This window comes from Diadema setosum, chromosome 10 (genome assembly GCF_964275005.1).
Source record: "Diadema setosum chromosome 10, eeDiaSeto1, whole genome shotgun sequence".
NCBI lineage: Eukaryota > Metazoa > Echinodermata > Echinoidea > Diadematoida > Diadematidae > Diadema > Diadema setosum.
In genome coordinates, this window is record NC_092694.1 from 10,160,155 (window position 1) to 10,187,079 (window position 26,925).

At 41.6% G+C, this 26,925-nt stretch overlaps 1 protein-coding gene across 1 annotated transcript in view; it reads left to right on the plus strand.

The window, feature by feature from the left end:
* LOC140233736 (uncharacterized) overlaps window positions 1-26,925 on the plus strand; it is an 84,159-nt gene that overhangs the window by 10,873 nt on the left and 46,361 nt on the right. The window contains 27 exon segments of the mRNA XM_072313837.1: window positions 99-275; window positions 1,349-1,801; window positions 2,516-2,686; window positions 3,284-3,721; window positions 4,511-4,681; window positions 5,344-5,784; window positions 6,185-6,355; window positions 6,988-7,151; window positions 7,565-7,838; window positions 8,515-8,697; window positions 9,473-9,685; window positions 11,774-11,944; window positions 12,934-13,107; window positions 14,074-14,253; window positions 14,938-15,117; window positions 15,647-15,874; window positions 16,447-16,647; window positions 18,039-18,142; window positions 18,144-18,324; window positions 19,036-19,199; window positions 19,881-20,021; window positions 21,114-21,258; window positions 22,240-22,395; window positions 23,352-23,585; window positions 24,472-24,758; window positions 25,221-25,740; window positions 26,207-26,917. Of these exon segments, the coding sequence (XP_072169938.1) occupies window positions 99-275; window positions 1,349-1,801; window positions 2,516-2,686; window positions 3,284-3,721; window positions 4,511-4,681; window positions 5,344-5,784; window positions 6,185-6,355; window positions 6,988-7,151; window positions 7,565-7,838; window positions 8,515-8,697; window positions 9,473-9,685; window positions 11,774-11,944; window positions 12,934-13,107; window positions 14,074-14,253; window positions 14,938-15,117; window positions 15,647-15,874; window positions 16,447-16,647; window positions 18,039-18,142; window positions 18,144-18,324; window positions 19,036-19,199; window positions 19,881-20,021; window positions 21,114-21,258; window positions 22,240-22,395; window positions 23,352-23,585; window positions 24,472-24,758; window positions 25,221-25,740; window positions 26,207-26,917 (6,633 nt within the window).

A 26,925-nucleotide genomic window follows, 5' to 3' on the forward strand; every position in this document is an offset into this window, starting at 1 on the left:
TATTTTCACAAATGTATGAGATGATTAGAATAACTGATATGGCTTGCTAATCACACAAGACAGTTCACTGTAAGAATGATTTCTTTAACACTGTACAGCCCATGGTAACCTGAGCGAGTGGGCGTCTTGGGAGGAGTGTAGTGTTACCTGTGGACCCGGGGAAGGGGTGCAGCTGCGTCATCGCTACTGCGACAGCCCCGCCCCACTCTTGGGAGGAGACGAGTGTGAGGGGGAGGTGGAGCAAAACAGGACATGTGGTACCATCTGCCCAATTGGTGAGTTGTCTTCTTTCTATTTCTGTTCTTTCATTCCTTTTTTTCTGTTCTTCTTTAATCTTTTCTACTTTCTTTCCTTCTTTTATCTTTCCTTCTTTCTCACTTTTTTTCTTTTCTTTTTCTTTTTGTCCTTTCAGTTGGCTTTTGGCTTGATGAGATGACTTCAGTTTTACGGTACATCATTTGTGATGTCTAGATGAAGTCTAGAATTCTAGATGACTGTTGAGTCTCTCTGCCCAGAGCAACAGTACTCAAAGCATTCTGCACCATGCTGTTGAGAATTCAACTCACAAAGTTAACGTAGATGATAAACCTTTCTTTTCTTTTCTTTTTTTTTTTTCTTTTTTTTTTGGGGGGGGGGTGTCATATTCCTTGTTCTACTGAAACCACTGGTGAGGTACTGGTTTCCGTATTTCCCGATATAGACACCTGCTGGAGTATAATGGTAACAAGTCTTCAACAGGATTAACCCATTGAGGATGGGCTGATTTTGCTCTAAGACGCATTTCCCATAGACACCTGCCCGAGAAATACCCGGGACTTGTCCTCAATGGATTAATGTCTTCAAGCAGAATTAGAATCGTTTCAGATTTATGCGATTGCTCATGGTAGCAAGTATTCCCATAATGTTTCTTATTGAGATTGAGATGATTAGAACGTGTATGTACAGTATGTAAAATTATTACACATATAACTTCAAGCACTGAGATTCCTGGAGACCATCATGTTTGAAACTTGCATGTTTATGTTTCTTTGATCCGTATTGCCGTAAAAGCATGCTCAAGCTGCCTCTCTAGTATCTCTGTCAGTGTGCATACAATGTAGTAGGTCTAATTCTTCATTTGTTTTAATTTCAGCATAGCACAAGAGATCCAGATATCATTCCGGAGATATTTTTTGTTCGGCACAATGTATAGCAATGAAAAGTGGCTGTCCGCTTTGAAAACCACACACAGAGGATGAGAAAAAACCTTGTACAGCATCGCTTTGTGTAGTCAAGAAATCTGCAGTTGGTGATGTTAGTAAAATTTCAAGCTTTAATATTTTTGAACCCCTCATTTATTGATGTGCAGTTGACTGCCCGGATGGCTTTATCACCAAGTACGACACCTGCTACCTGCTTCGGATAAACGATTCTGCGACTTACGACGACGCAAAGACGGACTGCCAGAACCTCACCATATATGGTGGCCATCTCCTCTTTGTGAACAGCCTCTATGAAGAAAACTACATTGCTGGTGTGCTCGCCGATAAATACGCAGACCAAACGGCCAAGTACTACACGGGCGTGAAGGTCGACGTCGCCTCCGGGAACGTGACCTTTGACTGGGAGTACGGGTCGAGCCAGGAGATGAATTCGACGTCATGGGATGAGGCGGGAGACTCCATGTGGTCCGGCGGCTCACACAGCACAGGCGACGGGAACTCTGCTGCCTGCACGATGTTGGAGAAGAGCGGGTCCACGTGGAAAGTGACCAATGAACCCTGCTCTCAGAGCTTGGGCTACATCTGCGAAGTCAACTTGGGTATGTTCACTGCATGTCGCTCCGATGTACCGTTACATGCAGTGATTTGTGTTTTCCATGCATAGGCATGTTTTTCCTTTTTACCCTGAAATTAAACAATTTTGTCAAATAACTGCTAAGGACTGCTTGAAAAGGATTAGTCAGCACTGATATCTGTGGAGTCAGATGTGCACAAATTTTGCTGCGATTGTTTAAAAGTGTCTTTCTTCCTCCCCTCCAAGGTGTCATGCGATTCCTCAACAAATAGATTGTTGGTGGATGTGCACTGTAGTTGGATTTATATACATTGAAACAACTGTGAAACACGTTCACTTTGTTCATTGTGCCAAAAGGACTTTTATTATACAGTCAAGCGATCAAGACTAATCATGTGTATATACCCCTGTAGTAGATATAAATATTAACATCATAACAACTGTGTTAACAACATCAAATTCAGAAGGAAGATGATCAGCAAGCTGCTTTGGAAGTAGATATGGAGTGTTAAAATATAATTTGCTTACCTTGTGATGGAACAAAGGTTTAATTGAAAAAGTGCTTCAACACTTTGAACAAGTCAAGTGTCAGCAATTGAGTATGAACAATTGCTCAAAGCTGATCACCAGTTGCCATGGTAATTGCCTCCAAAATGAGGTAGGAGTCTGGTTATACACACAAAAGATGGAGGGTCCTGATTTTAGTAATCAGCAAACCTCGTTTTCCCTCCCTTTTCAGGTGATGGTAACTGGGGCTCGTGGCAACCTTGGGGAGAGTGCAACGGCACGTGTGGGAGTGGCCACCAGACCAGGGTCCGCCTCTGTAATGACCCCGCCCCCGTTCTGGGAGGAGCCAACTGTACAGGCATATCAGAGCAGACTCAGACGTGCACATCAGTGTGTCCTAATGGTGAGTTTCATCTGTGTAATGTGAAATTTGTAGAGGCACTTTTTTTAATGTTTTCAACCCAAAGTAATCAGTCAATTTATTTTCTTGTCATCATTTCAAGAATTTATTTTCCACCAGTTAATATGGGTGTGGTCAAATATTATATACTTTAATTGACAATTGCAATTATACTTTAGTTGTCCTTTTCAAATCTTGTCCTCTTTTTCTATACCTTTAAGCCTTTCCCCCTTGTGTATGACATACATAATTATTACTTTTTTTTGTCTCACGCTTTCTTTCACTGTACATTATACTCTTTTTTGTTGTATGTTCCTTGTAATTTCATTTATGCTCGGGACCTGTTTCTATGTGTTTTTTTTTCCATGTGAGACATTTAGATTTTTGTGGTCTTCGTTTTCCTCATGGTGTAGTTGTGTAGATCCTTTCCCCTCTACCTGATTTTAGAAACTGTACTCATATGATATTTATCAGTTACTTCAAAGCTCTGGATGCATTATCCTCACGTTACTCTATATACTTTATCCCGCAAGTTACTTTATGATATAGTACCTGAAATTCACTGCCCTCTCTCCCACTATTCTGCTTGTTGCCTTACAGTAACTTGTCCCGCCGGATTCTCTGTATATGATGAAAGTTGCTACATGGTGATCGATGATTCGTTCGAGTTCACTGACCAAAACTCTGCCAGGAGAGCCTGCCTCTCACTGACCAATGACACCGGCCATCTCGCCTATGTCCAGTCCTTCGAGGAGCTCGAGTTCCTCGGCTTCCGCCTTGAGGACTCAGAGATTGGCAAGGACCGGGCGTCTGTGTACGTTGGGCTCACATACAGCAGCGGTGACATCTACTATGCCAACAGCACGCTGGCGGTGAACCTGACGGGCTGGAACACTGACCAGCTGTGGGTGACGGGATATCCCTCGGCCAGCGCGGAAGAGTGCATGGCGATGTTCTACGATGATGAGAGATATCAGTGGCTGCTGCGAGATATACCCTGCCACAGAAGCCTGGGCTACATTTGTGAGATTACTAAGAGTAAGTGTTGTTTTCTTTGCATGTTTGAGTTACTCAAATTTCTATAATTCATCCGGAGCTTTGATACTCTACATAAGAGTTGTTGCTGCCCCATCCATTTCAAATACTTATTTTGTCATCTCCACTATGTTCACTGTTGAAAATAATGCTGTTATTTAGTATCAACTAATGAGCATTTTACCAATCACACAACTTTTACTGATAAATAGCCACTTTTCTGTTGATTCTAGCAAAGTGATGTCTGAACAGATGCAAGAAAGGACATCAACGTCAAATGTGGACTAAGATTTATATTAGAGCAAGTTTGTTAACATTGGCTTTTGGTTGTGAAATGACGGAGCCTAGATGGGAGTGTTGCTGGACAAAGTTGTTACTGTCTTTTTTAAAGGTTATAGTGTCAACTGCTGGATCTTTTTTAATGCATAATTGACTTTAAATTAATTGTGTGAAACATAAACTAGTCATCTAATGCTTGCCAGGCTAAACTTGAGAATTGAAGTGCCATAGTTATTTGAAAGGGAACGACTATTACGTGAATACCTTCCTCCCGTTTTGGTGATATTCTTGAGTTCCCAGTTGGCGGAGTTGAAAGGTGACAAAGTAGATACACATCAATAAAGATTTATCTACCAAATCTGACGTGATGTATGGATATGCATCTCTCCCTGAAAATTCTTCAAGAATATTCTTTGTAATTATTAAGTGTGAGTCAAATGATGATAGTGATATTTTAGTGAGTGTAAGCACAGCAGAGCTCAACCAACATAACTTTTCTGCTTCTTCCCAAAGCTCATGGGAACTGGGGGTCGTGGCTCGGCTGGAGCGAGTGCAGCGAAAGGTGCGGCAACGGCACACAGACCCGGCAGCGAGTCTGCGACAGTCCGACCCCGATCCTCGACGGTGATTCCTGCCCGGGACCAGCCAATCAGACGAGGAACTGCAGCTCTCCTTGTAGCATCGGTATGGCAACTAGATTTGAAGAAATAAAGAGTATTTTGTCATTTAATCACACTGGTTTATAGTTCTCTGTCATATTGATGTGACTTATTAGTATTTGAATAGATAACAGTCACATAAAATTTAACTACACTCTTTTCACCGCTTGAAAATATAGTTTCTCTTTGTATTGTGGCAATCCAGCAAGCCCATTTACATATATCAATACATTATTTTTGTATAGACAGAGTGTAGGAAAACTTCAAGAGAAATAAGAGATTTCCCCCAAAGTTTCATTTTGGGGTGATTACAAACATGCAGAAGCTTTTGCCAACCTTTAGTAGATACAAGATGTGTTATCAAAGAGCTTCCAGCACTATTGTGACATCACTTGGAATTTTTTGTTTAGTTTTATGTTTAAAGGGATCGTATAGTTTTGGTTGAGACCTAATTTCAGGTTTCTAACATTTTTTTGGTGAGATGATTAGAAACCTCTTCTGAAATATGAAAGAGCGTGTAATTCTATGAGGAATTCAATGTTTATTTGATGAAAATTGGATTTGAAATGGCTTAACCATCGAAGTTTGGGACTACACTTGATTTACATCACTTGTGATTTGTTGCTTCATTCTGTGTTCACTGTCCGGGATTCACAGTTTTATTGAAATCTTTCTTTCCATTCACAGTGAGCTGTCCAGCTGGGTACGAACCATTCTACGACAGCTGCTACTCATTCTTTGTCGATGCTTACGACAACACAACGATGGAGAATGCGAACATTACTTGCAAAGAGCACAGCAACTACACTGGACACGTAGTTCATGTTGACAGCTACGAAGAGCAGTTCTTCCTCAACTGGGCACTAAAGAACCGTAATGTGCCTCGCGGCGACCGCATCTTTATCGGGCACTCTTACGTGAACTCGGCCATGCTCTACTACGGGTCGTCGATCAACGGACCGTCCAGCGCGACCTGGCCGAACTCAGATTGGTGGGCACGGGACTTTCCCCGGGACCAAGAGGGGAGGGAGTGCGTTGCCATGATGTACGACTTTGACGCCCACGAGTGGCTATTTGGAGACGTTCCCTGCGAAAAAGAGCTTGGCTTCATTTGTGAGGTCACTCAAGGTACAGAAACTAGAAGGGCTTTATTACTTCAAGTGCATATTATGCAGCAACAATTCCTTCCTAAGAAGAAGATCTATGTACAAATTACTCATAGAGAGAGGATCAATAAATGCAAGATTTCATGAACTTAAAACTTGTACTGAAAAAGCTGATCCACTTGTTACCTGGGATAAATAAAGACAATAATAAGAGTATTCTTTTTAAGAATTTTTTGAGAAGACATCTGTCTCCCTTTGCTTCTACTCTCTCTTGAGACAGATAGATGTGCAACATTTTACTAAAAAATTTTCATCTTGTCTCTTAGACATTAGACAACGTGAAAACATTTATTCACTTATTTGTTTGTTTGTTTTTTTTTTGCTTGTTGTCACATATGCACCATAATCTTTACCCCCCTTAGCCCCCGGAGATGTGGGAGAGTGGGGACCTTGGAGCCGATGCACGGACAACTGCGGCCACGGCACCCAGGAGAGGACCAGGGAGTGCAACAACCCTGCCCCGATACTGGACGGTCAGTTCTGCCAGGACAATCTGACCGATACGAGGGCTTGCTGGGACCGCTGTCCAATTGGTGAGTAGCTCCCTTCTTCTTGTGTCCACGCTCGGAGGAGGCAGCAACATCGATGTCAGTGATGGGGATGATTATGATGATGATATTTCATTGTAACGTGATGTGGTATTGATAATGATGAGGATTTATGCAACATTATGTGGCTGATAATCATTGCCTTAATGATAGCGATGATGACAAGGATGAGATGCTTATGACAGGTATCTCATGATATTATGATGACTACCAGCATGTTGATGAAAATGGTGAAAACATTCTCGTGGATACGACAGCTGTGGGAATGTGACAACAGTTATGAACTAAGTGTTGGTATAATAATGATGACAATGATGATGATGATGATGATGAGAACAGTTTGTTATCACTGGAAATGTTCACAAAGTTGATTTCCCAAGTGAGCGTATAATGATAACAAATATAGTGTGCTTGAAAATGATTACTGAGTATTGTGATAGTGATGAAAAGAGGGTATGCTAAAATGGTACTACATGTAATTTGATCATCGTTTATGACTTAACAATCTCTTTCTGCATTCACACATAATTTCTGGAGAAGTGCAAATGTAAAGTAAATGAAAGAGATGTAATCTGGGTATATTTTCATCATTTAATTGGTATTTCTCCTCTCTGCAGTTGACTGTCCAGCAGGGTGGACGGCTAGTTACAGCAGCTGCTACAAGCTCGTGAACGACTCAGCCAACTACGAGACCTACAGCAGTGCCAACGATTCCTGTGTCACCATGAGCAACTACACAGGACAGTTACTGTACATTAACAACCAGACAGAACTTGATGAGGTACACAGGCGAAATAGTCCATCTGATTTTAAGATTTAGAATGCTGGTTTATCAAGTTAGAAGATAACATTAGTGAAAATACATGCTGAGAATATACATACTACATTATTACATGTTATTCACATCTGTATATCAGGTATATAGACAAATAAAGAGACAGATAAGCATGAAGACAGATGAATAGATGATTGAATATACTGTAAAACCAGAAATTTTCAAGTGCATAAAAATTTGCAAATTTCGCAAAGATCCAAGATTCATGAAAGCATATACACACAAATAGCATTTGTCTGTACAATGCATTGAATGCCAGTGGCTTTTCTTAAAAGTTTCTTCTAGTGATGTGAAAGGGTGCAGCTACTACTGCTGCCTATACTGCTGTCACTGATGCCACTTTCCCCCTGCCATTTCAGGTGAGCTGGTGGCTGAAGAACATGGGCATGACTGAAAGCAAGGAGTTCTTCACCGGACTCGTCTACCAGTCCGACACCCTCTCCTTCGACGACGGCAGCGGAGGCCCCGACTCGACCTCGTGGCGGAGCAGCGAGGAGGCCCCGTGGGTTAAGCACTACCCAGCGGGTGCGGGGTCCTGTGTGACGCTGGGCTACAACTCCCGCACGTGGGAGTGGCGCCTGATGGACTCTGGCTGTGACACGTCAAGGCCGTACATCTGTGAAATCGCCCAGAGTGAGTTTTCACATCCCACCATGACTTTGCTCCATGTTTATTTTATTTGCTGATTAATCTACAATAGAATTAACTTAGGACTGTAATTATCACCCAGCATTTGTCCAGCTGGTGTTTTATGATATGACACTATGTTTACAAACATAGCTGATGATTCATGATGTGTTTAACCCCTATGCACTTACACACTGAACATGAACTTGCCATAATATTCATCTTCATCCTATCAAGCCCTTCCCCTCCCCCCCCCCAAAAAAAAAAGAAAAAAAGAAGAAAAGAAAGAAAACCCAACCAACCAAATAGAGAAACAAATAAACAGACAAAAAAAATTCTTGTAGTCTAAGTTAGACAATCTCAATTTTAAAGGTGAAAATGTGACAGTTCTTTTATACAACATCCAATGTGATACAGTAAGGATCTGAACGATTTGCAGTCTCTTTCAATGGAGCTCGAGACTAGGATGTGTGCTGACAAGCAAAAAGAAAATATGTAGCAAATGAGACCCCAGTGAACACAACATGGTACAGTGCTTACATTAACCCATTGAGGACAAGCTGATTTTACTATAACACACATTTACCATTGACACCTGCCCGAGTATCTTCAGGACTAGTCTTCAACAGGTTAATAACCAAAAGGAAACTCCTTGATTCCTTTCCTCTCTGTCCTCCTCCAGCTGATGGCAACTGGGGGAGCTGGGGCGAGTGGTCCGACTGCAGCCAGACGTGCGACTCCAGCGCCCTCATGGGCACCAGGCAGAGGAACAGGACGTGTTCCAATCCGGCACCAATCCTGGACGGCCAGTACTGCGAGGGGAACCGGACCGAGTTTGGGGCCTGCGGTACAGTGTGCCCACCCGGTAGGTGTTGGACACGGGCATAAGACATGGAAAACTAGCAAAACAATTTTGTGTTTATTGTTGTTCATGCCAATTCAGCAATAATAACCTCCTGAATTAAGACAATTTTGCAAGAATTTGAATTCGTGAAGGAGTACGGCAGTGACGGTTAAAAAGAACAACAACCCAGGAATAGTCTTTTTCTGGAAGAAGAATTTGCAAATTTCAACCTTGGAAGTAAGATACACTTTGTACTTGTTATTGTGTTGTGGAGGACAATATTTGCCTTGATATTAATTTGCAAATTTCAGTAGACTAGCCAGGGAAAATAGCAAAATTAAACCACTATGAAATACATGGGGTGTAAAAAATATACAGGGGCTTCGTCTTTTCTGGTGAAAAACAGGTGTAAATAGGACTCTGCAACTTTGTTCTACATTTATAGGAAGATGCGATGGCAAGGAGCAGTTGAGATTATTTTCGCTAAACATTGAATGTTTTCAAAAATCTATATGCAGGTATTTGTATTTTAGAGTGTTCCAATAAGTTTGAAATTCACACACAAAAAAGTTTCATGCTGTTACATGTTCCCTAAGCACAGTAATCTGATTTGGTACCGGTACGTTGTGTAGTCAGATTTAGCAATATTGCTGAGGACCAAGTAATGAGCCATCTAGTTCTCATGCATGCTCCTTCTAAAATGACAGTATCTTGATAATTCCGCAACATATTAACTCAAGTTTGCAAATATTACAATGTATATGATTAATTTCTTGGATGTGTTTTCTTGCTGCAGAGAATGGAAACTACACGGACTGGGCGTACGGCGAATGCAGCGTCTCGTGCTACTCGTGGGATGGCGACGGAAATCGGTACGGAGGGTGGCAGAACAGGACCAGGAACTGCACCAACCCGCCCCCGATGTACGGCGGAGACGATTGCTCCTCCCTCGGGGATGCCATCGAGACCGTGGCGTGCGGAACGGAGGACGGCAACGCTTGCCCGGCGGGTACGTTAAATTCTCCGTCTATCTTCTCTCGTGATAGACTTCATTGATTCAAGTTGGCTGTCTTTATGATGTTGCTTTGATTAACACTGTGTCTCTGATACTGTAAAATCAGAAATATTTGCGGCATGAAATTTTCGCAGCTTGGAGCCATTGGCCTTTTTCGCGGCATAAAATTTTCAGAAAATGCCACTAGTATTCAATGCCTACAATGCAGACAGGGACTTTTATGTGCATTTTAATTTCACAAGTCTTGGCTCTCGTGAACTTGAAATGCACGCAACAACTTCTGGTTTTACAGTACTGGGGAGAACATATTTAGATTTTGTCTTTCCTGATCATGCTCATAACTGTAGCACACTGTACCTGCCAACTAATTAGAATCAAATAGGACTCTTGTGTATCTACAATAAAATTGCAATGCAAAATAATATACTGTAAAACGAGGAATGTTCGCGTGCATTTTAATTTCGCGAATTTCGCGAGCGCCAACATTCACGAAATTAAAATGCACGCAAAAGTTCTTGCCTACACAATATGCATTGGAAAGGTCTTCGGCTCCAATTTGCGAAATTTTCATGCCGCGAATATAATTACCATGTTTTACAGTAGTGCTCTTCTGATAGATATCTATGTGTTGCTTGAAGATTATAGAGATATATTTTGAAATGAAGAATGAGCTTCTTTTGTCAGGCTACTTGAGGTATCTTACATATCTTTCTCTGTTTCTATCATATAAATCTGTATGTTCTGTTCATAAGGTCACTGAGAATAATCAAAGTTTATAATACAGTTGAACCTCTCGTATCCGGACAAGTCGGGACCGGGGCTCATCCGGATATGGGATTTGGCCGGATACGGGAGACTCAATGCTTTATACATGTACAGTTGAACCTCTCGTATCCGGACAAGTCGGGACTGGGGCTCATCCGGATAAGGGATTTGGCCGGATACGGGAGACTCAATGCTTTATACATGTACAGTTGAACCTCTCGTATCCGGATAAGTCGGGACTGGGGCTCATCCGGATAAGGGATTTGGCCGGATACGGGAGACTCAATGCTTTATACATGTACAGCTGAACCTCTTGTATCCGGATAAGTCGGGACTGGGGCTCATCCGGATAAGGGATTTGGCCGGATACGGGAGACTCAATGCTTTATAAATGTACATATACATACACATGTACTGATGTAGCCCATTGTAGTACCACATGTAGTAATGTGTATACTGCAACCTTTTCATTGTTACACTCAGTAACAGACCCCAAAATAGAGGTGTATTTCAATGTTGGAAGTAATATGTAATTCATGTGTGTCTGTGTAGGAGTTCTCAAGGAGTTGGGAATCCCCCTTTCCTCCCGTAATTATTAAAAAAAAAAAAAAAAATCACGGCGAGATTGCGTCCGTATAATAGAGAGATCCGGATAAAGGGAGGCCGGATAAGAGAGGTTCAACTGTATTCCAGCTCCTCTCAATGTATATGCTGTGTATTAAGTTAGCAAAATGTTCAATATTTTCATAGTATAGTGTCTGTGATAGAAAACAGGTGTTTTTCTTCTTGGATTTGCACAAAACACACTTTTGTCAGATACCGAGTCCCTCTGTATTTGATGCTTACTTGAATCAAGCATCCCATAAGCAGGGCTCGACACTAACTTTATTTTTCGGTGGCCCGATGGGGCCACCAAAATCATCAATTTCAAATTTTTCGTGGCCCGAGAGAAAAATTTGGTGGCCCGAAAAAAAAAAAAAAAAAACATTGATAAAAGTCCTTTTTTTTTTTTGATGAGTCGCACACTCACTGCATGCATTTATGCATTTCCGGCGCAAAAAGTTACGAATTTATTGACACACTTTTCAAAAAATTTTGGTGGCCCAAGGTGGGCCACCAAATTTGCCCTTTTCTGAAATTTGGTGGCCCGACTTTCATTTTTGGTGGCCCCGGGCCACCGGGCCACCGTTAGGGTCAAGCCCTGCCATAAGTATCTGTCCCCAACTGGTGAGAGTTATCTAAAGTGTTACTGTGGCATGCTCTGAAATAGTTGTATCCATGTCGATGACGATGTCGACGTTCATTTGCGCTTTTCAGTCAACGGTCAGTTCGGTGAGTGGAGCAACTGGACCGAGTGCAACGTCACCTGCGGGAGTGGCTACTACATTCGGACAAGGCAGTGTGACAGCCCCGCCCCGCAGCACGACGGCAACGACTGTGTGGGGGCGGACACTGAGCTTGACCCCTGTACACGCAGTCCTTGTCCAGGTGAGTGACCGTTGTGGATTTGAGGTTGATTTCTGTGAAATAATTATTTTCTTTCTTTTTACAGGTCACTGCTTTTTCATTTTTTTTTTTCTTGGAAATAGAGGATTGATTCATCTCATCTTTTTTCGATCGTGTTTTGTGAGCAACACACCATAATCGTAGTGTTGAGCATCTGCTTAGATTGAAAAGGAGTTAGATTACTCAGAATTTTGAAGTTGTTGATGGATCAAGTGGTTTGAATTTTTGGGTAGAAGAGGCAACTGGTCAGTGAACATTTTAGGAAGAATCTGTCAAATTACGTGACCAGCAAACTGCCAGTGGACTTGCCGAGCATCCAAAAGATTTTAATTAGTTCACACCTTGCCATCACGTACAAACCCTCAACAGAAGTCTTCTCAATTGATTGATTTCTGTATTTTTACTGCAAAGTTTCATCAAACAGCATACATCGATATATGACTTTAAAAAAACAAATAAATGCCTACAAGAGTATTAATGAGATTAGATACATTCGTGAGCCAGCATATCATGTTTTGTTTGTTTGAACATAGAACATTTATGACACCTTCCAGTGGCCTTAATCGATAAAGTCAGAGAAACTACATATTGTTTGTTGATGCTGTATCTATTTTATTGTAATTTTGGCTATTCATTGTGAGCATTATGTAAAATAGATATTAGAAAAAAAAACCAAATCATCTTCCATTAGAGCTCTTTTTTCTTGATATTTAAATTTTTGGTTGCAGATTAGCAAAAGCCTCTTAATTGAGTCAAATTTATAACTGATTGGTAAATTGGCATTACCTTTCATAGCATAGTTTTTATGTTTCTCTCATATAAACACACAATACAAGATATGAAGTAAAATGCAAAGTTGCCTATTTAGGTGTGACAAGTTAGTGATTTTTGCAACAAATTAACCTCCTGGACTCGATTGGGTTGATGGCACTTTTTGCTCTGTCTGATTTTTCCACCCATCAATTTTGTAGTGAATGGCAGCTGGGCTGAGTGGTCAGCCTGGTCTGTGTGCAGTCAGACCTGTGTTGGTGGGACTCAGTACCGAACGAGGACCTGCACAGACCCGGAGCCAGCTTACAACGGAACGGACTGCGTAGGGAATGACGCCGAATGGCGGAACTGCAGCAGTAATATCACCTGTCCCAGTGAGTCAGAGTTTTTTTTTTTTTTTTCACTTCAAATTCAATTCTGTTTCAATCAATTCATATGATTGAAAATTTGTAAGCATATAGACAGTAGCTATAATTTCTTTAATATGTCAATTGAAGCTCATAAAGAATATTTTTATACATATGATAATATGCTATGTTGTCCCTGGGGTGACAAAGATGGCGAATCTTAAAAATCATGAATGTTCAGGAGACCAGAAAATCTTTTTCATTTTTGTAACATTTTAGCAAAATATCATAAACAGTGACATTTAATAATGTACAATTGTGGAAACATTTTTTCTTTTTTATTTATTTATTTTTTTTTTTGGGGGGGGATTTGAATTATTGTAATGTTTTAAAACTCAAATCAGTACTTTTGATATTCAAAATTGGATCAGGAGGTTTTTGATACATGCCACTTGAAATTGAAGGGCTTGTGACCCATGGGAAGATATATCAAATGTCCCACCATGTATTCTATGTTATACGTACTGTATATGTCATACTGAATTCATAGCATTATATTTTATGGGGCTGGTTGGGAGAATAAAGGTTACAAGGTTACAAAAGGTCACAAAAATATGGATCTGAGTTTTAGAACAATACTCTCACTGTTGTACTGTAATCGACAGTGATGTTTCTACATTATTTGAAGTGATATTTTAGGAAAATGTTGCAAAAATGAAAATGTCTTTTCACTCATGAATGTTGAGACATTAGGCTGGTCTTGTCATCCTATGGACAGTATCATCCATGCTGAATCCAAAATCATAACGGCTGACGCTCCTTTTACCTCGAATTCAAAGTATTTAGAAATACTCTGACCGGCAAGGCTCTCTTCTTTACTAAAGGAAGCATTCTTTTGTTTGCCCTGTGAAAGAAACAAGATGTTAAGATATCAATTCTGGTTGCCCAACGACCGTAACCCAACTTTGTACCTTTGCGCATGTCACCTTTTAGCACACGGTGGATGGAGTGAATGGAGCGACTGGTCAGAGTGCAGTTTGTCTTGCGGAGGCCTCGGCAGCCAGTCAAGGAACCGATCCTGCACGAACCCGAGCCCGGCCGATGGAGGTGCAGACTGCCCCTCGAACGAGACCTCCACTCAAACGCAGATCTGTGGCACCCATGCTTGTCCGAGTAAGATCATCAAGAACTTTTGCAGATATTGTGTTTTTGCCACAGAATTGTGTTGTCAGTAATTTCAACGATGCACAGTAAAACTTACCAGGTGGGACGAGGGAACCCAAACTGTGTTTAGCAACCATTGCCTTTCAACTGATATTTTAATTTGCAATTTGTAGTTTGGAACATAAACGTGAATTTCAGAGAGGTAACCCCCCTTTATCTAAGGGAGATCTTTGTAGACATAATTATTACAAATATCATCAGACACTTTTATTTGAACATGAAGCATTGAATGGATTTTATGCAGCATTTCAGTTGGTGAAATGATGATAGGCATATTTTTCTTCAATATTTTGTGTATGTGGCAGATTGAATTTCTACATCGTTTGTTTGAAGATTTTCCTTGTACCACTCACAGTAGAATACATGTATCAACCAAATTTTGCCAGGCCTGCATTTGAGAAAAATTGCTGTCTTGTCTTTAATTTCGGATAACACACAAAATGTAGCCATATGTCTTAAATTTGTATGAATCACCAGTCATCTTATTGTAACTCATCCTGAACACATGCAACACGCAGAAATACTACCAAAGAAATCACACAAATGCACATAAAGTTTTATGTATATTCATTTCTTTCTCTGTGTTTCATTTGATATTTCATTGTGTGACATCTCATTCTTGTCCACAATCAGTCGATGGTGGCTTGGGAGATTGGCAAGGGTGGTCCGATTGTAGCATCCATTGCGGTTCGGGGGGCGTGCGATACCGGTATCGGGCGTGTGACAATCCCTCGCCGCAGCATGGTGGCAACGAATGCGACCTCAACGACCAGTACATCACAGAGACCTGCGACTCATCTACTGACTGCTCCAGTAAGAACTCACAAGTTATTAGATTTTCATTAAATAATGAATGATTTAAATCTATGATTAAACCAAGCAAGTAAAGAATCATAGGCATATTGCTGGATGCATATGTATTTGAGTGTAGAGTACACCTGATGCAAATAATTTGATTACAATGGCTACCCCTACCTTAAAGTTACAGTTAAATCTGAAAATGACTCATAATGGATTGTTCAACTCTGCGAAAGCATCACATTTATGTTCATTTATGCACACAGTTGTGGTTTGTACTATCCTATCCTGATGAAGTGTGTCACACATGTGACTTATTCTACTGTTTAAGTGATCTTATAGACTCCCAGTTTGTACTGGTTTGTGCATTCATAGTCAGTCTTTTGTTGGAGTTGTCTAATATTTCAAGCCTTTGAATAAATCTTGCTCTAGAGGACTTTCATTGTTGCAGTTGCAGACGACTCAGCTGGCATGTTAGGGGTTAAAAACACAATCACTTTCTTGCAAAATGCCCATCATATTCTCTACCGTTTGTTGCATGCAGGTGAAAGAGTGAACATGTACTCTGACAAGTCAACGTCACAGAGCTCCACGGCCAGTGACGGATCATCCAATCTCGCCCTGGATGGCACCACCTCGGGCCAGTTCAGCAGCGGCTCCTGCATCCTCACGGAATCAGAGAGCACCCCCTGGTGGCAGGTGGACCTTGGAGGGGTCTACGCCGTCCGCTCCATCAAGATCTACGCCCGCACCGATGCTTGCAGCAGTTGCTGTGAGTCTTTCTTTTTGTTTTGGTTGATGTTGTTGTCCTGAGCTTTGATTGATTGATTGATTGATTGATTGATTGATTGATTGATTGATTGATTGATTGATTGATTGATTGATTGATTGATTGATTGATTGATTGGTCGGTCGGTCGGTCGGTCGGTCGGTCGGTCGGTCGGTCGGTCGGTCGGTCGATCGATCGATCGATGGATGGATTGACTGATTGGTGGATGGGTGGATGGATTGTATCTAAGACCTATTTATCTGATTTAAGGTCCATCTATCTTTCTTTTATCTATGTATCTATTTTGAATTTATCTGTGTGTCTATGAAAGTGTGTATGTATGTATGTATGTATGTACACGTACATTGCATGTATCAATCTGTATTATGCCTATTTATTTAGCTACTTATAATATTTGCATGTGTGTGTGTGTGTGTGTTGATTTTGATACATGTACATACATATCATTTGCAGTACTTTGTAGCATAATAAATGTGTTTAGCAGGAATATGTATCAAAGCAGTTCAGCAGTTCAAAATTTGGTACATGAATTTTATTTTCTCTCTTTACTGCAGCATGGAGTCTTACACCATTTGTTGTTCGACTTGGCCTCAGCAACACCCCCAGCGACAATGTCCGATGTGGCGAAAAGGTGACATCTTCCGCGTCGACGTACGACGTCAGCTGCAATCTGCTGACAGGCCGCTACCTCGCCATACAGAGCGTCTCTGCATCAAACACCCAACTGTCCTTCTGTGAAGTTGAGATAGATATCGGTAATGAGACTTCATTTAGCATCAATTTTCCAAGTGCAAGTGTCTTATAATACCAAAAAAAAAAAACAATCAAATGAATCCAATGAAGTCCATTCATTGAAGATTACAGAAAAATAATGTATGAGCTCTATACAAACTAACTTGTATTTCTTTGTTGCCTTTTCTTTGTACACTAGGTTAGAGCTGCTACTTGAATGTTTGCCCCCCCCCCCCCCCCCATCCCCCCTTCACTATATGCTGTTGTTATTTCACTCTTTTCCTATTCTTTATCCCTCTGTTGTTCATCATCTTGTTTGATGTTGCCTCCTTATTCATCCTTATCCTTCACAGGTTGCCCCCTATGATCCTTGGGATCATCACTGACCCCCCTCTGCCTTTTGTCTGTCCAGCCTCCTGTTGTAATCCCCTCCCTTTCATACTTGTTGGACTCCTTACCCATGACTTCCCACCCATCCCTTTTGTTTTCTTTGTTCTGTGTCCCTAGCCCTCCCCTGTCCTGATTGCTCTTGTTGCGTGTAGTCCTTATGTGATTCCTTCCCTGCCTGTTTGTCATTTTGCCTCTGACGAAGATTCTGCTAGGATTGAAAGCTCAGGCCCATTTTAACTCCATTATACTCCATTGGCTTGCCACCATTGGATAAGCAGTTTTCAGCAGCTTTATTTTGTTTTTTGCTTCATTGTATTTCTTTCCATTACATTAGTGTATTTTGCTGCCTATTGTGCATTTACAAGGACAAGAATATTGCCAGAAAAAAAAAAGTAATTCCCCAATTGCTCTCCCTCCACCCCCACTATAGCTTCCATGCTTTCCTGTACACAGGATGGCAAACAGGTTTGCATTTTTATATCACTGATCATAAGAATATAACATTGTTCTAGGTATAGAGAGCATTACAGCCGCTTGAACCCGGGGAAGACTAGTCCCAAGTATACTCGGGCAGTTGTCTATGGGAAATGTGTGTTGTAGCAAAATCAGCCCGTCCTCCTTGACGGGTTAATCATAAATGCTCTGCCCCTGTGCATACTTTTTGGGGCATCTTTAGAAACAAACTTTATTCTACCTGTAATAAGAAAAGACACATTTGTTGTCTATATTAGAAGTGCTGAAGGTGCTTTCCTTTTAATCATGATGTCTCCCCATATTTCTGTTGTATTCCTTGTTTCACCTCACAAAAGCAAAATACAGATGTATCTATATCCCATGATCAAATCACACATTTTTTTTTTTCTGATGAATTTTGAGAGCTTTCGCCCGCTGACTCCGAGCAGAAGCTAATTGTCCTGTAGTGGTTATGCTTGATACACAAGACCAGTAAGCACAGGATTGAAAGTATCTCTAACCACAGGATTATTCCCCCTTCCCCACCCATTGATTCCTCCCACCTCCCCAGGGTCCTATGCCTTCCAAGACTCTACTGCAACCAACATGACCTACTCCGAAGCCTCAGGCTACTGCCAGAGCCTTGGGGCAGAGCTCGCCACGTCTGATGATCTCCCAGGATGCCTACGACAGCGGCACCGAGCTCTGTCGCCGGGGCTGGCTGGCAGACGGAACCAGCGCCTACGTGGTGCAGACGCCCCGTGCCGCATGCGGCGGGGCCGCCGGGTCGGCAGGAGTGGTAGACATGGGCCAGGGGACCGCCGCGGAGAGTTGGGATGCATTCTGCATTGACAGAAGTAAGTCACTATCGTATCTCACTCCAAAACTTAAAAAAAAAAATTAACTTTTGGTCTTCTTTGCTCTGTTTTTCACATGTTTGATTCTTTTTTTTTTTCCTGTTGCATCTGTACTATCTTACCTTCATTACAAAGCTAACTTCATCATGTATTGTTTGAATACCTTCATGTAGATTGCTTTTTTTACTATCATTTTTTTTTTCAATGATACAATGATTTTGAATAAATAGTTTCTTTTGCTCTTATTCTTTTTCCGCTTCCAAATGTATGTGTACATATTTGGTACATCATTGATTTGTTGTAATTGCCTTTAAATATCTGAGAAAATGTGAGATATTGGAAATGAAATTTGATTTGATTTGACTATTAAATCTAAGCAGGTGAGACTAGGAAAGATGTGTCTTTAGGTTTTTACTGTCTCTTTTTAACAATGTGTATGTTGAAATAGAAAGAGTGAAGTGTGAGTGGATTTGGGAGCAAAAGACTGCTTTTGAGTACCAACAGTAAAATTTAGCAAGTTACTGCAAAATACACCCTGAACAGGTGATGGATTAAATTATGTTAATCTATCGCAAAATTCCTTAAGTAGAAAGGCAAAAAACTAATCTTCTTACTTTTTCATTATATTTTAGATTACTCTTAAATGGTGAAAGATCAATCTTTTCACCTTTTCTCTGTATAATTTCTCTTTTTGTTGTTGTTTTTGCCAAGGTGACGGTGAGCCCCTGACTGAGAGATGGACCTCCGGCTCGTACAACATCACTGCATCTTCCTCCCAGTCTGGTCTGGATGCCTCCAAGGCTGCCCTCTATGGTGGCAGCGATACGGATGCCTGGGTGCCAGCCAATGCCACGGCGGATGGGGAATACCTGCAGGTATAGCTAGGGGATGATGTCTTCAACATTTGTGGATAATCTTTAGATCTTTGTCTGTCTTTTTGTTTGTTTGATAGCTTGTTTGATTGTATGTTTGTTTGCATTGTTTGTTTGCTTATTTTTTAAGTACTGTATATGCCATATTTTTCGTGAGTCTAAACTTTCGTGTATCGGGAATTCCTAACAATTTCGCAAGAGTTTAAATTCGCGATCGTGGAGTCCTGTACTCAAGGGAGAAATGTATATGTGTGCGTCACAATCATGTCGGGATCACAGTTCATATTGTTGCATGTCTTTAATTTCGCGAATAGCACCTGACTCGCGAAATTCATGAAAATAAAAACCTCGCAAAATATTCGGCGTATACAGTAGATGTTAGTCTCCACATGCTCCAGAGGACAAGAATGTTGAATTCTCAGGGATAAGCCTGGGGAGGTTTTCCATGACAGCATATTTTCATGAAACTTTTCAATCACTGACAACTGTTTAAAGCTACTAAAGTCCTTGCATCTTATTGGCTGAGAGCAAATTTGTTAGTGAAAATCACCAACAAAACACTTGATGAAATGTCCCCAAATCTCATATCCACCCAAACAAATGTTGTCATATCTTGTCTTATTTTGTAACCTCTGTCAAACTTTGTTATTCTCTTCTTCTCTCCCCCCCCCCCCCCCCCACCAGTTTGACTTTGGGCAGTATGTGTCCCTGAAGGGCGTCGCCACAAGAGGGCGCCCTTGCTGCGATGCCTGGGTCACCGGCTACTATCTGTCGTACTCAATTGACGGAAATTCATGGAACTACTATGGAAGTGACGCAACCAGAGTAAGTCAAATTTAAACCCTTGCAATGCTTCAGTCTTCAATTAGGGCATTCGCCGACTTGTTCTTGTTTCTGCATGATGATTGGTGCAAACATCCTGACACTGTCAGTGCTCTATTTAAACACATGTGCAGATTGATGATATAGCACCCCTCCAAGCATGGTAGTTAGCACACCCATGTGAATGCAGATAACAATGAGCCTGTGCTGTTGTATAATTATTGAATTGCTTCTGGTGAATTAACACCAGGCACAAAAGTAATGTATTATGCATTTGTATTGGAGCCATTGCATGCGATGCGATGCACTAATTTTATCAAGTTCAGCTCAGCGTTACCTAACTTCAAGTCATGTTATTGATGATGAGTACTGTGTGAATGTTACTGGTTGTTATCAGCTAATATTCCTATCTTCATTGATCACAGTTGTTCATTTCCCTGTAAATGGGCATGATTATAATGCCAGTATTTGTAGCATCTTACTATGCATTATCATTACTACATTTCCATATTGAATAGTTGATAGGAATTTGTACAGTGATCTCAGCTTGCAATGAAGGGAACTTTGTATGTGACTATTCACACATCCAAGTAACAAACATTACATACAGTCAAAATACAAAAAATGGGCACCTATATAGTGATAGTAAAAAATGTTTTACGATGGAAAAGTGTGATGAATTTGCACAGAAGAGCATTCAGACTCATTCATTGATAAGCACAGTTACATTAAAAATACTGTTGTATAGAATCCATGTGTGCATTACACTTTATATCTTTGTACTGTATACGCTGTTATATTCGTGAATGAGGAGGTCACGGACATTTTCGCTAGATGTTGTTTTCGTGAATTGACACAGAGGCCTCTATAAAGTGTACTATTACCCTAGCGCATGTTCGCGGTCCCACAGTGATTCGCGAAATTTGCGAAAATTAAAGCCTCGCGAAAATAACAGCTATACAGTAATCATTGTCAAGGTAATTAATTCGCAGTCAGCATTTGAACTTCCTTTCCCCTCCATTTGTTGGTGAGTATGGATGTCAATGCAATAAGACTCGTCTATATTTTTGTCTCTATTTTATGATTGTTCTCTAGCTCATCCAAGGAAATTTGGATAATTCCTCTGTGGTTCGGCACAGCTTGGATCCAGTCAACAACGTCCGCTACGTGAGGATTGAACCTAAGACGTGGAACAACAGCATCGCCATGCGCGTGAGACTGTACGGGACAGTCCAACAAGGTGGGAAAGAAGTAATGGGACATTTTGAGGGATTTGAAGTTTGCGTCCTGCATTTTAAGTGTTCATGTTCTCAGACAGAGCTTACAGAAGCTGTAACTTGCCAAGCGTTTCTGTCGGTAAATTCAGTAATCCATCCAGATTTGACCTAGTGATATTAAAGGGGGCGTATAGATTTGGTTGAAACCTAACTTCAGTTTTCTAACATTTTTTTTTTTTTGTTGAGATAATAAGAAACCTCTTATGAAATATGAAAGAGCATGCAATTCCCAAGAGGGATCCGACATTTATTTGATGAAAATTGGTTTTGAAATGGCTGAGATATCCAGAATAGAGCAATCCTAATAAAAGTTGGAACCCACCTTTTATCATGATTGCAAGCTTTGTTTAACTTTGTTTTTTTGGATGTCATGCATTCCAAAACTGATTTCATCAAATAAACTTTGAATTCCTCATAGAATGGTATGTCCTGTATCATTTCAAAAGTGGTTTCTTGGTATCTCACAAAAAGCTTAAAGCCAAATTTTCATCTCCACTAATACTATACCATCCCTTTAAAGTTAGTAAGTCCACTCTGGTGTAACAATTGTGGGCCTCAATCAAATAGAAAGGCCATAGTGACATGATAGGGACTGGGGGATAAAAGGTGTTGCGTATCTAATTCTTTGGCAGTGCTTACCAGACATCAGTGCCAGTTGGCAAAGAATGCACATCAGTGTGCCTGCCAATCGATGAACCAAGCTTGATATTAAAGGGTCAATGGATATAAGATTAAACTGAGTTAAACAGACTTAAGCATACCAGTGAAAATGTGGTATTGGTATTAATTAGACAAAAGATAAAAACAGTTGAGGATGTTTGAAGTTTCACATATTTTCGTGTTACAGTAATATTGGTGATGATGACATAATATGCAAATGAGAAGAGCTGATGATGTTACATAACCATTTGATTTTTGGTGTCCTTCTCCTTGCATTCATGCAGTCAATGGTGCATTCGGAGGATGGAATGCATGGGGGACCTGCTCAGTGCCCTGCGAAGGCACTGGAACTCACCAGAGGACTAGGTCATGTGACCTACCTCCGCAGCAAGACGAGGGGCTGAAATGTCGCGCCAACAGGCAGCTGGACCAAGTGGACGGTAAGCCACAACCTCCCATTCTGAATTCCACTGCGGATGGAACAGAAATAGGAAAAGACAGGGATAATGTTGATGCCGATCTCGTATCCTGTTGCAAAATGGCAAAAGACATCGAAGAAAATCGTATCGTGAAAAATGCACACAATGCAATGGCACCTTGATAAAGATGAAAGAAAACACATGGCTGTTATAAAGGGAAGGAAATCGTGAAGAACAAATGTGTGTTGTTTTGTATTTGAAAACTTGCCAGCAAATTTAACAAGTACAAAGTGACTGTGCATCACAAAACCAACGAAAAGTGATACGCTGATTGTATGTGGAGGCTCAAAATAGAATGATGTCAGTGAAATGGGTCAAGCTAGTCAATCTTTAGGATTTCAGTGTAGAAAGAACACTTCTTCTCTCAAGTAATTCTGAAATGTGGGGGAAAAAAAGATGTTTTTTTTTTTTTTGTGTGTGTGTGATTAGGTATGTCTTTTGATAATAGAGGGGCCTTTTCATTTCTGAAAAAATATTTACGCACTTTTCACTTTCAAATCAAGTAACTTTTCAAAGGATCATGCTACTGATTTGAAAGTTAGTTCTGGTCATATGGTGCATAAAATTTAAGCTTAAACCAAAACACGTTTCTATGTAGTTGTTTTGCCCCATTCAATGCACAGAGCAAAGCAATTGATATATAGACCCTGAACTTCAAAGCCTCTTTTCTCAGTAAACACTTATCCAGAATGTGTACTTTCTTTCCATAATCTATATATAGTTTAGGAAAGTCCATTTGTACTAAGTTATACATCATTTCAAAACTTAGAATTTGTTCTATGAGAATCTAATCCTTAACTGAAAGTCCATGTCTGGCGACTTTTTGGTCGTTTTGTGATGCAGGGTCACAAATGCTCTCCATAAATAAGCAGCATCTTTATTTTTTGGCTTTTATGGTATATATCTTTTTGTCACAGCGGATTTGCCCCACTTCTTCAGCCGCACCATAAATAGCAAGCTGGATGCGGGTGTATATGCGATGCTCCCCGCGTCTTCCCCATTCGAGTGCGCTGCCATTTGTGTGACTGACTCCAGCTGCTCCTCGTGCAACTACGACTACAGCAACTCCGTGTGTACGCTGAGTAACACCTCGGTGACATTTGGTGGCGAGTCGCTCACCTCCAGTTTGACTCACGCTTACTTTGGAGTGGGTAAGTGGATATGTTATGGCCAGAAGTTTTTATTGTCACAACTATTTTGGGAGCCTCAGAATAGATAGCTCGCTTCTATTATGTGAGGCAAGACTGTATGTTACAATTGAAAGAGGACTGCCATGCTAAAATGGAATTCTGTTTATCTGTGTTCACTTTGCTTTAAAAAAAAAAAAAAAATTGTATATATATATATATATATATATATATATATATATATATATATATATTCCCAGTCACATGGCATAGATGTAACATGGCTACAATTTCTGTGAAGATTAAAACAAGAAATAATTGATGGGATTTACAGAATTAATAGAGTACCAAAAATAAACAACTTTCACCAGCTTCTGTGTCAACCCCTCCCTTCCCCCCAACTCAGGTTGTCATTCATTCACAAGCTCTTCCAGATTCCTTTTTGACCCACTATCAGGGGCTTTGGAAGGAAAGCCATCAAATTATCTCTATATCACGGGCTTCTGGAAGAGAAGCCTGTTAACGTATGTTCAAGTAGTGTGACGGATGTTTAGTGCATGTGGCAAAATGTCCTGCGAAAAGAAGGCCAGTAGCCCAGCATTCTTTGCAGCAGAACATACACAGTTTTAAGAACATTCTGGAAAATCGGGGCAAACATTAAAAAGCTGCATTCCCCCTACTGCATTACCATGCAGTAAGAAGCTTAAAGATCACTGTCCATGAATTTTACTATGCTATCTTTCTTTAAAGAATTTTGTTATTAAGATTTGTGTAATCAAGTTAGTACATGCGCATGAGGTATGTGTACACAATGTTCATTCATGACAACAACGACATTCGTGCTAGTGAAGTGTACAGTGTATTTTACATACCTAAAAGTGATTTTTTTTTTTTCCTTTATATCTTGTAGATTACACCTCCTGCAATGTGCATTACATCGTGGAGAAGGCTCGTGGAAATACCCCTCAGGACGGCATCTACACCATCAGAGTCGGTCTGACCACCATGGACGTCTACTGCGACATGACGACGGACGGGGGAGGCTGGACGCTTCTCGTTTCGGCAGTGACGGCGAGCGGGTGGAGTGCTAGTAACGTTGAGCAGCGAAATGAATCTTACCCGTCCCTGAACCAAGACTACTCCATTCTGACCTATGCAGATGACATCAAATCCAGGGGACTGGGAAGCACTTTCAAGGTGAAACTCGTCTTGTTGCCCTCAGACTCCTTCCCTTCATTGTATTTTCTCACCTTTATTTTCAAACTACTGTAACTTAGTGGCTAAGGTGACAAATGTATTTCAGACACTCCTCCTACCAATTAAACTAAAGAAGAGTGAAACTTTACTAAATATGAATGGTGTTAGCCTATTACTAAACCATAAACAAGTGGGTGGATATACAATGCTGCACACTGGCACTGGTCCAATTGTCTCTGACCAGTAAAAAATCACTGTGACAGTCGGGCCAATAACTTTTTCAGGAATGGACCAGTAAAAAATGGAAAACCTGGGTAGGTAGTGGTCCAACAGACAGGCCAGACCAGTAGATAAAATGGGATTGGTATGCAGCCCTGGGATATAAATGCATTATGCCAGAGATTAGATGCAAAGAAAGGAAGGTTCTAATCACACCTGTCTCACTTTGCTGATCTGTTGCAGTACCGCTTGGAGTCTGTGAACCGTGGCAGGTGGGGCGGGATCTACGAGGTCCCATTCAACTACAGCTTCACCAACGAAGACAGCAGCCAGAATTCCACCCTGGTGGAGATGTTCGACACCTGGCGTGTAGGCAACGAATCTCTCCAGCACATCATGCCGTATCTGACCTCTTCAGACGACACCCTGCTCAGAGCTCATGATGGTGTGGACGCCGCCTCCGTGTGGGCAGGCACCATCGTCTGCAATTGCGAGGGCACGGCCTGGCAGTCGTACACGAACTGGTACGAGCCGGATGAGGTGGGCGCAAATAGCACCACGGGATCAGGCTCCAGGCGCAGGCGCCGTTCGGCGGACGAGCAGAACGAGGACGACGAGTTCGACTTCAAGTACGCCTACCAGATCGGAGGACGGGAGAACCGCGAGGTGCAGAACGTCCTGTCGAGGAATCGACGGTCCTCGTCCTCTTCCTCCTCGGCAACCCAGCAACCCGTCTGGTACTGGATGCGAGAAGATCACCATGGTGAGATGAAAGCATCAACATTATCCTGACTTTTTACCGAGATGTACCAGTGTAATCTGTTTCGGTATATCTTGGCAACAACTGTTGCTCCATGTAGCTGATGTTGTGTAATGATCACAATAAGGTTCTACTCTGGTACATTTCAAAATTCAAGGGCTGTTCCTCAACAATCCTAGCTCCTTCGTTATCTGCAACAGTCTATCAGATACATGAAGATGCATTCTTTTTTTTTTTTTGTCGCTGTTAGAAAGGAAGATCTCACTCCTCTGAACACCTACATGTTTTAAAATTATAGTCACAGACATCTTTATGTCCTTGAGTCCATTTGTTTCCATGCGTTATCTCACAAAGTCATGCATACTGACAATGAAAGATATTACATCAAATGCATATCTCCAAACATGTGCTGTCAAGTTTTGTAATCTGCAACAATGTTTGTTCCCTTGACGTTGATATCGCATTGAAGGTTTGCAGCCCTCCCTTGAGTGGGACATGAGTGGCCGCTGCTGGTATGATAGCGGAGACATACTGGACTGCAGCAGCCCCTGTCCAGACGGCACGATCACGGCAACCAACAGCGACATGTACGGCGTGCTGGGCTACAACGCCACCCTGGCGTCGGCGCGCGACGGCGCAGAGCACAAGTGCGCCCTCAAGCTGGACAGCAACCATCTCGACCTCGGCGACCTGGAGGAGTCGTGTCTCTACAACCCACGCCTCTGCACCCAGGGACTCTCCATGGCGCTGTGGCTGCACCTCGAGGCCTCCGGCACCGTCGACGAGACGACCTACATTGTCAGCTCTTCGGGGCTGGAGGTGTCGCTCTCCAACATTGCCTCTGGTGGTTCGGGAGTTGACCTCCAACTCACCGTGAAGGTGCAAGATGACTACGAATACGAAGTGTCCAACGACACTATTCCGGTGTCGGAATGGTTCCATGTAGCAATAACCTACAAGAGAGACAGGGGACTACGGCTCTACATGGATGGGGAGCTGGTAGCAAGCCAGGACTCCTCCCAGCAGAGTTCATCCACGCCTTCTGCCGTGAAGAACGTCTACATCGGGGGCCACTTCTCCTCCAGTTCGCAGTCGGGGTACGACGTGATTGCCACCGTCAGCGACCTCCAGGTGTTCTTCAAGAGACTGTCCACCATGGATGCCAAACTTCTTTACCTAGGTAAGAAC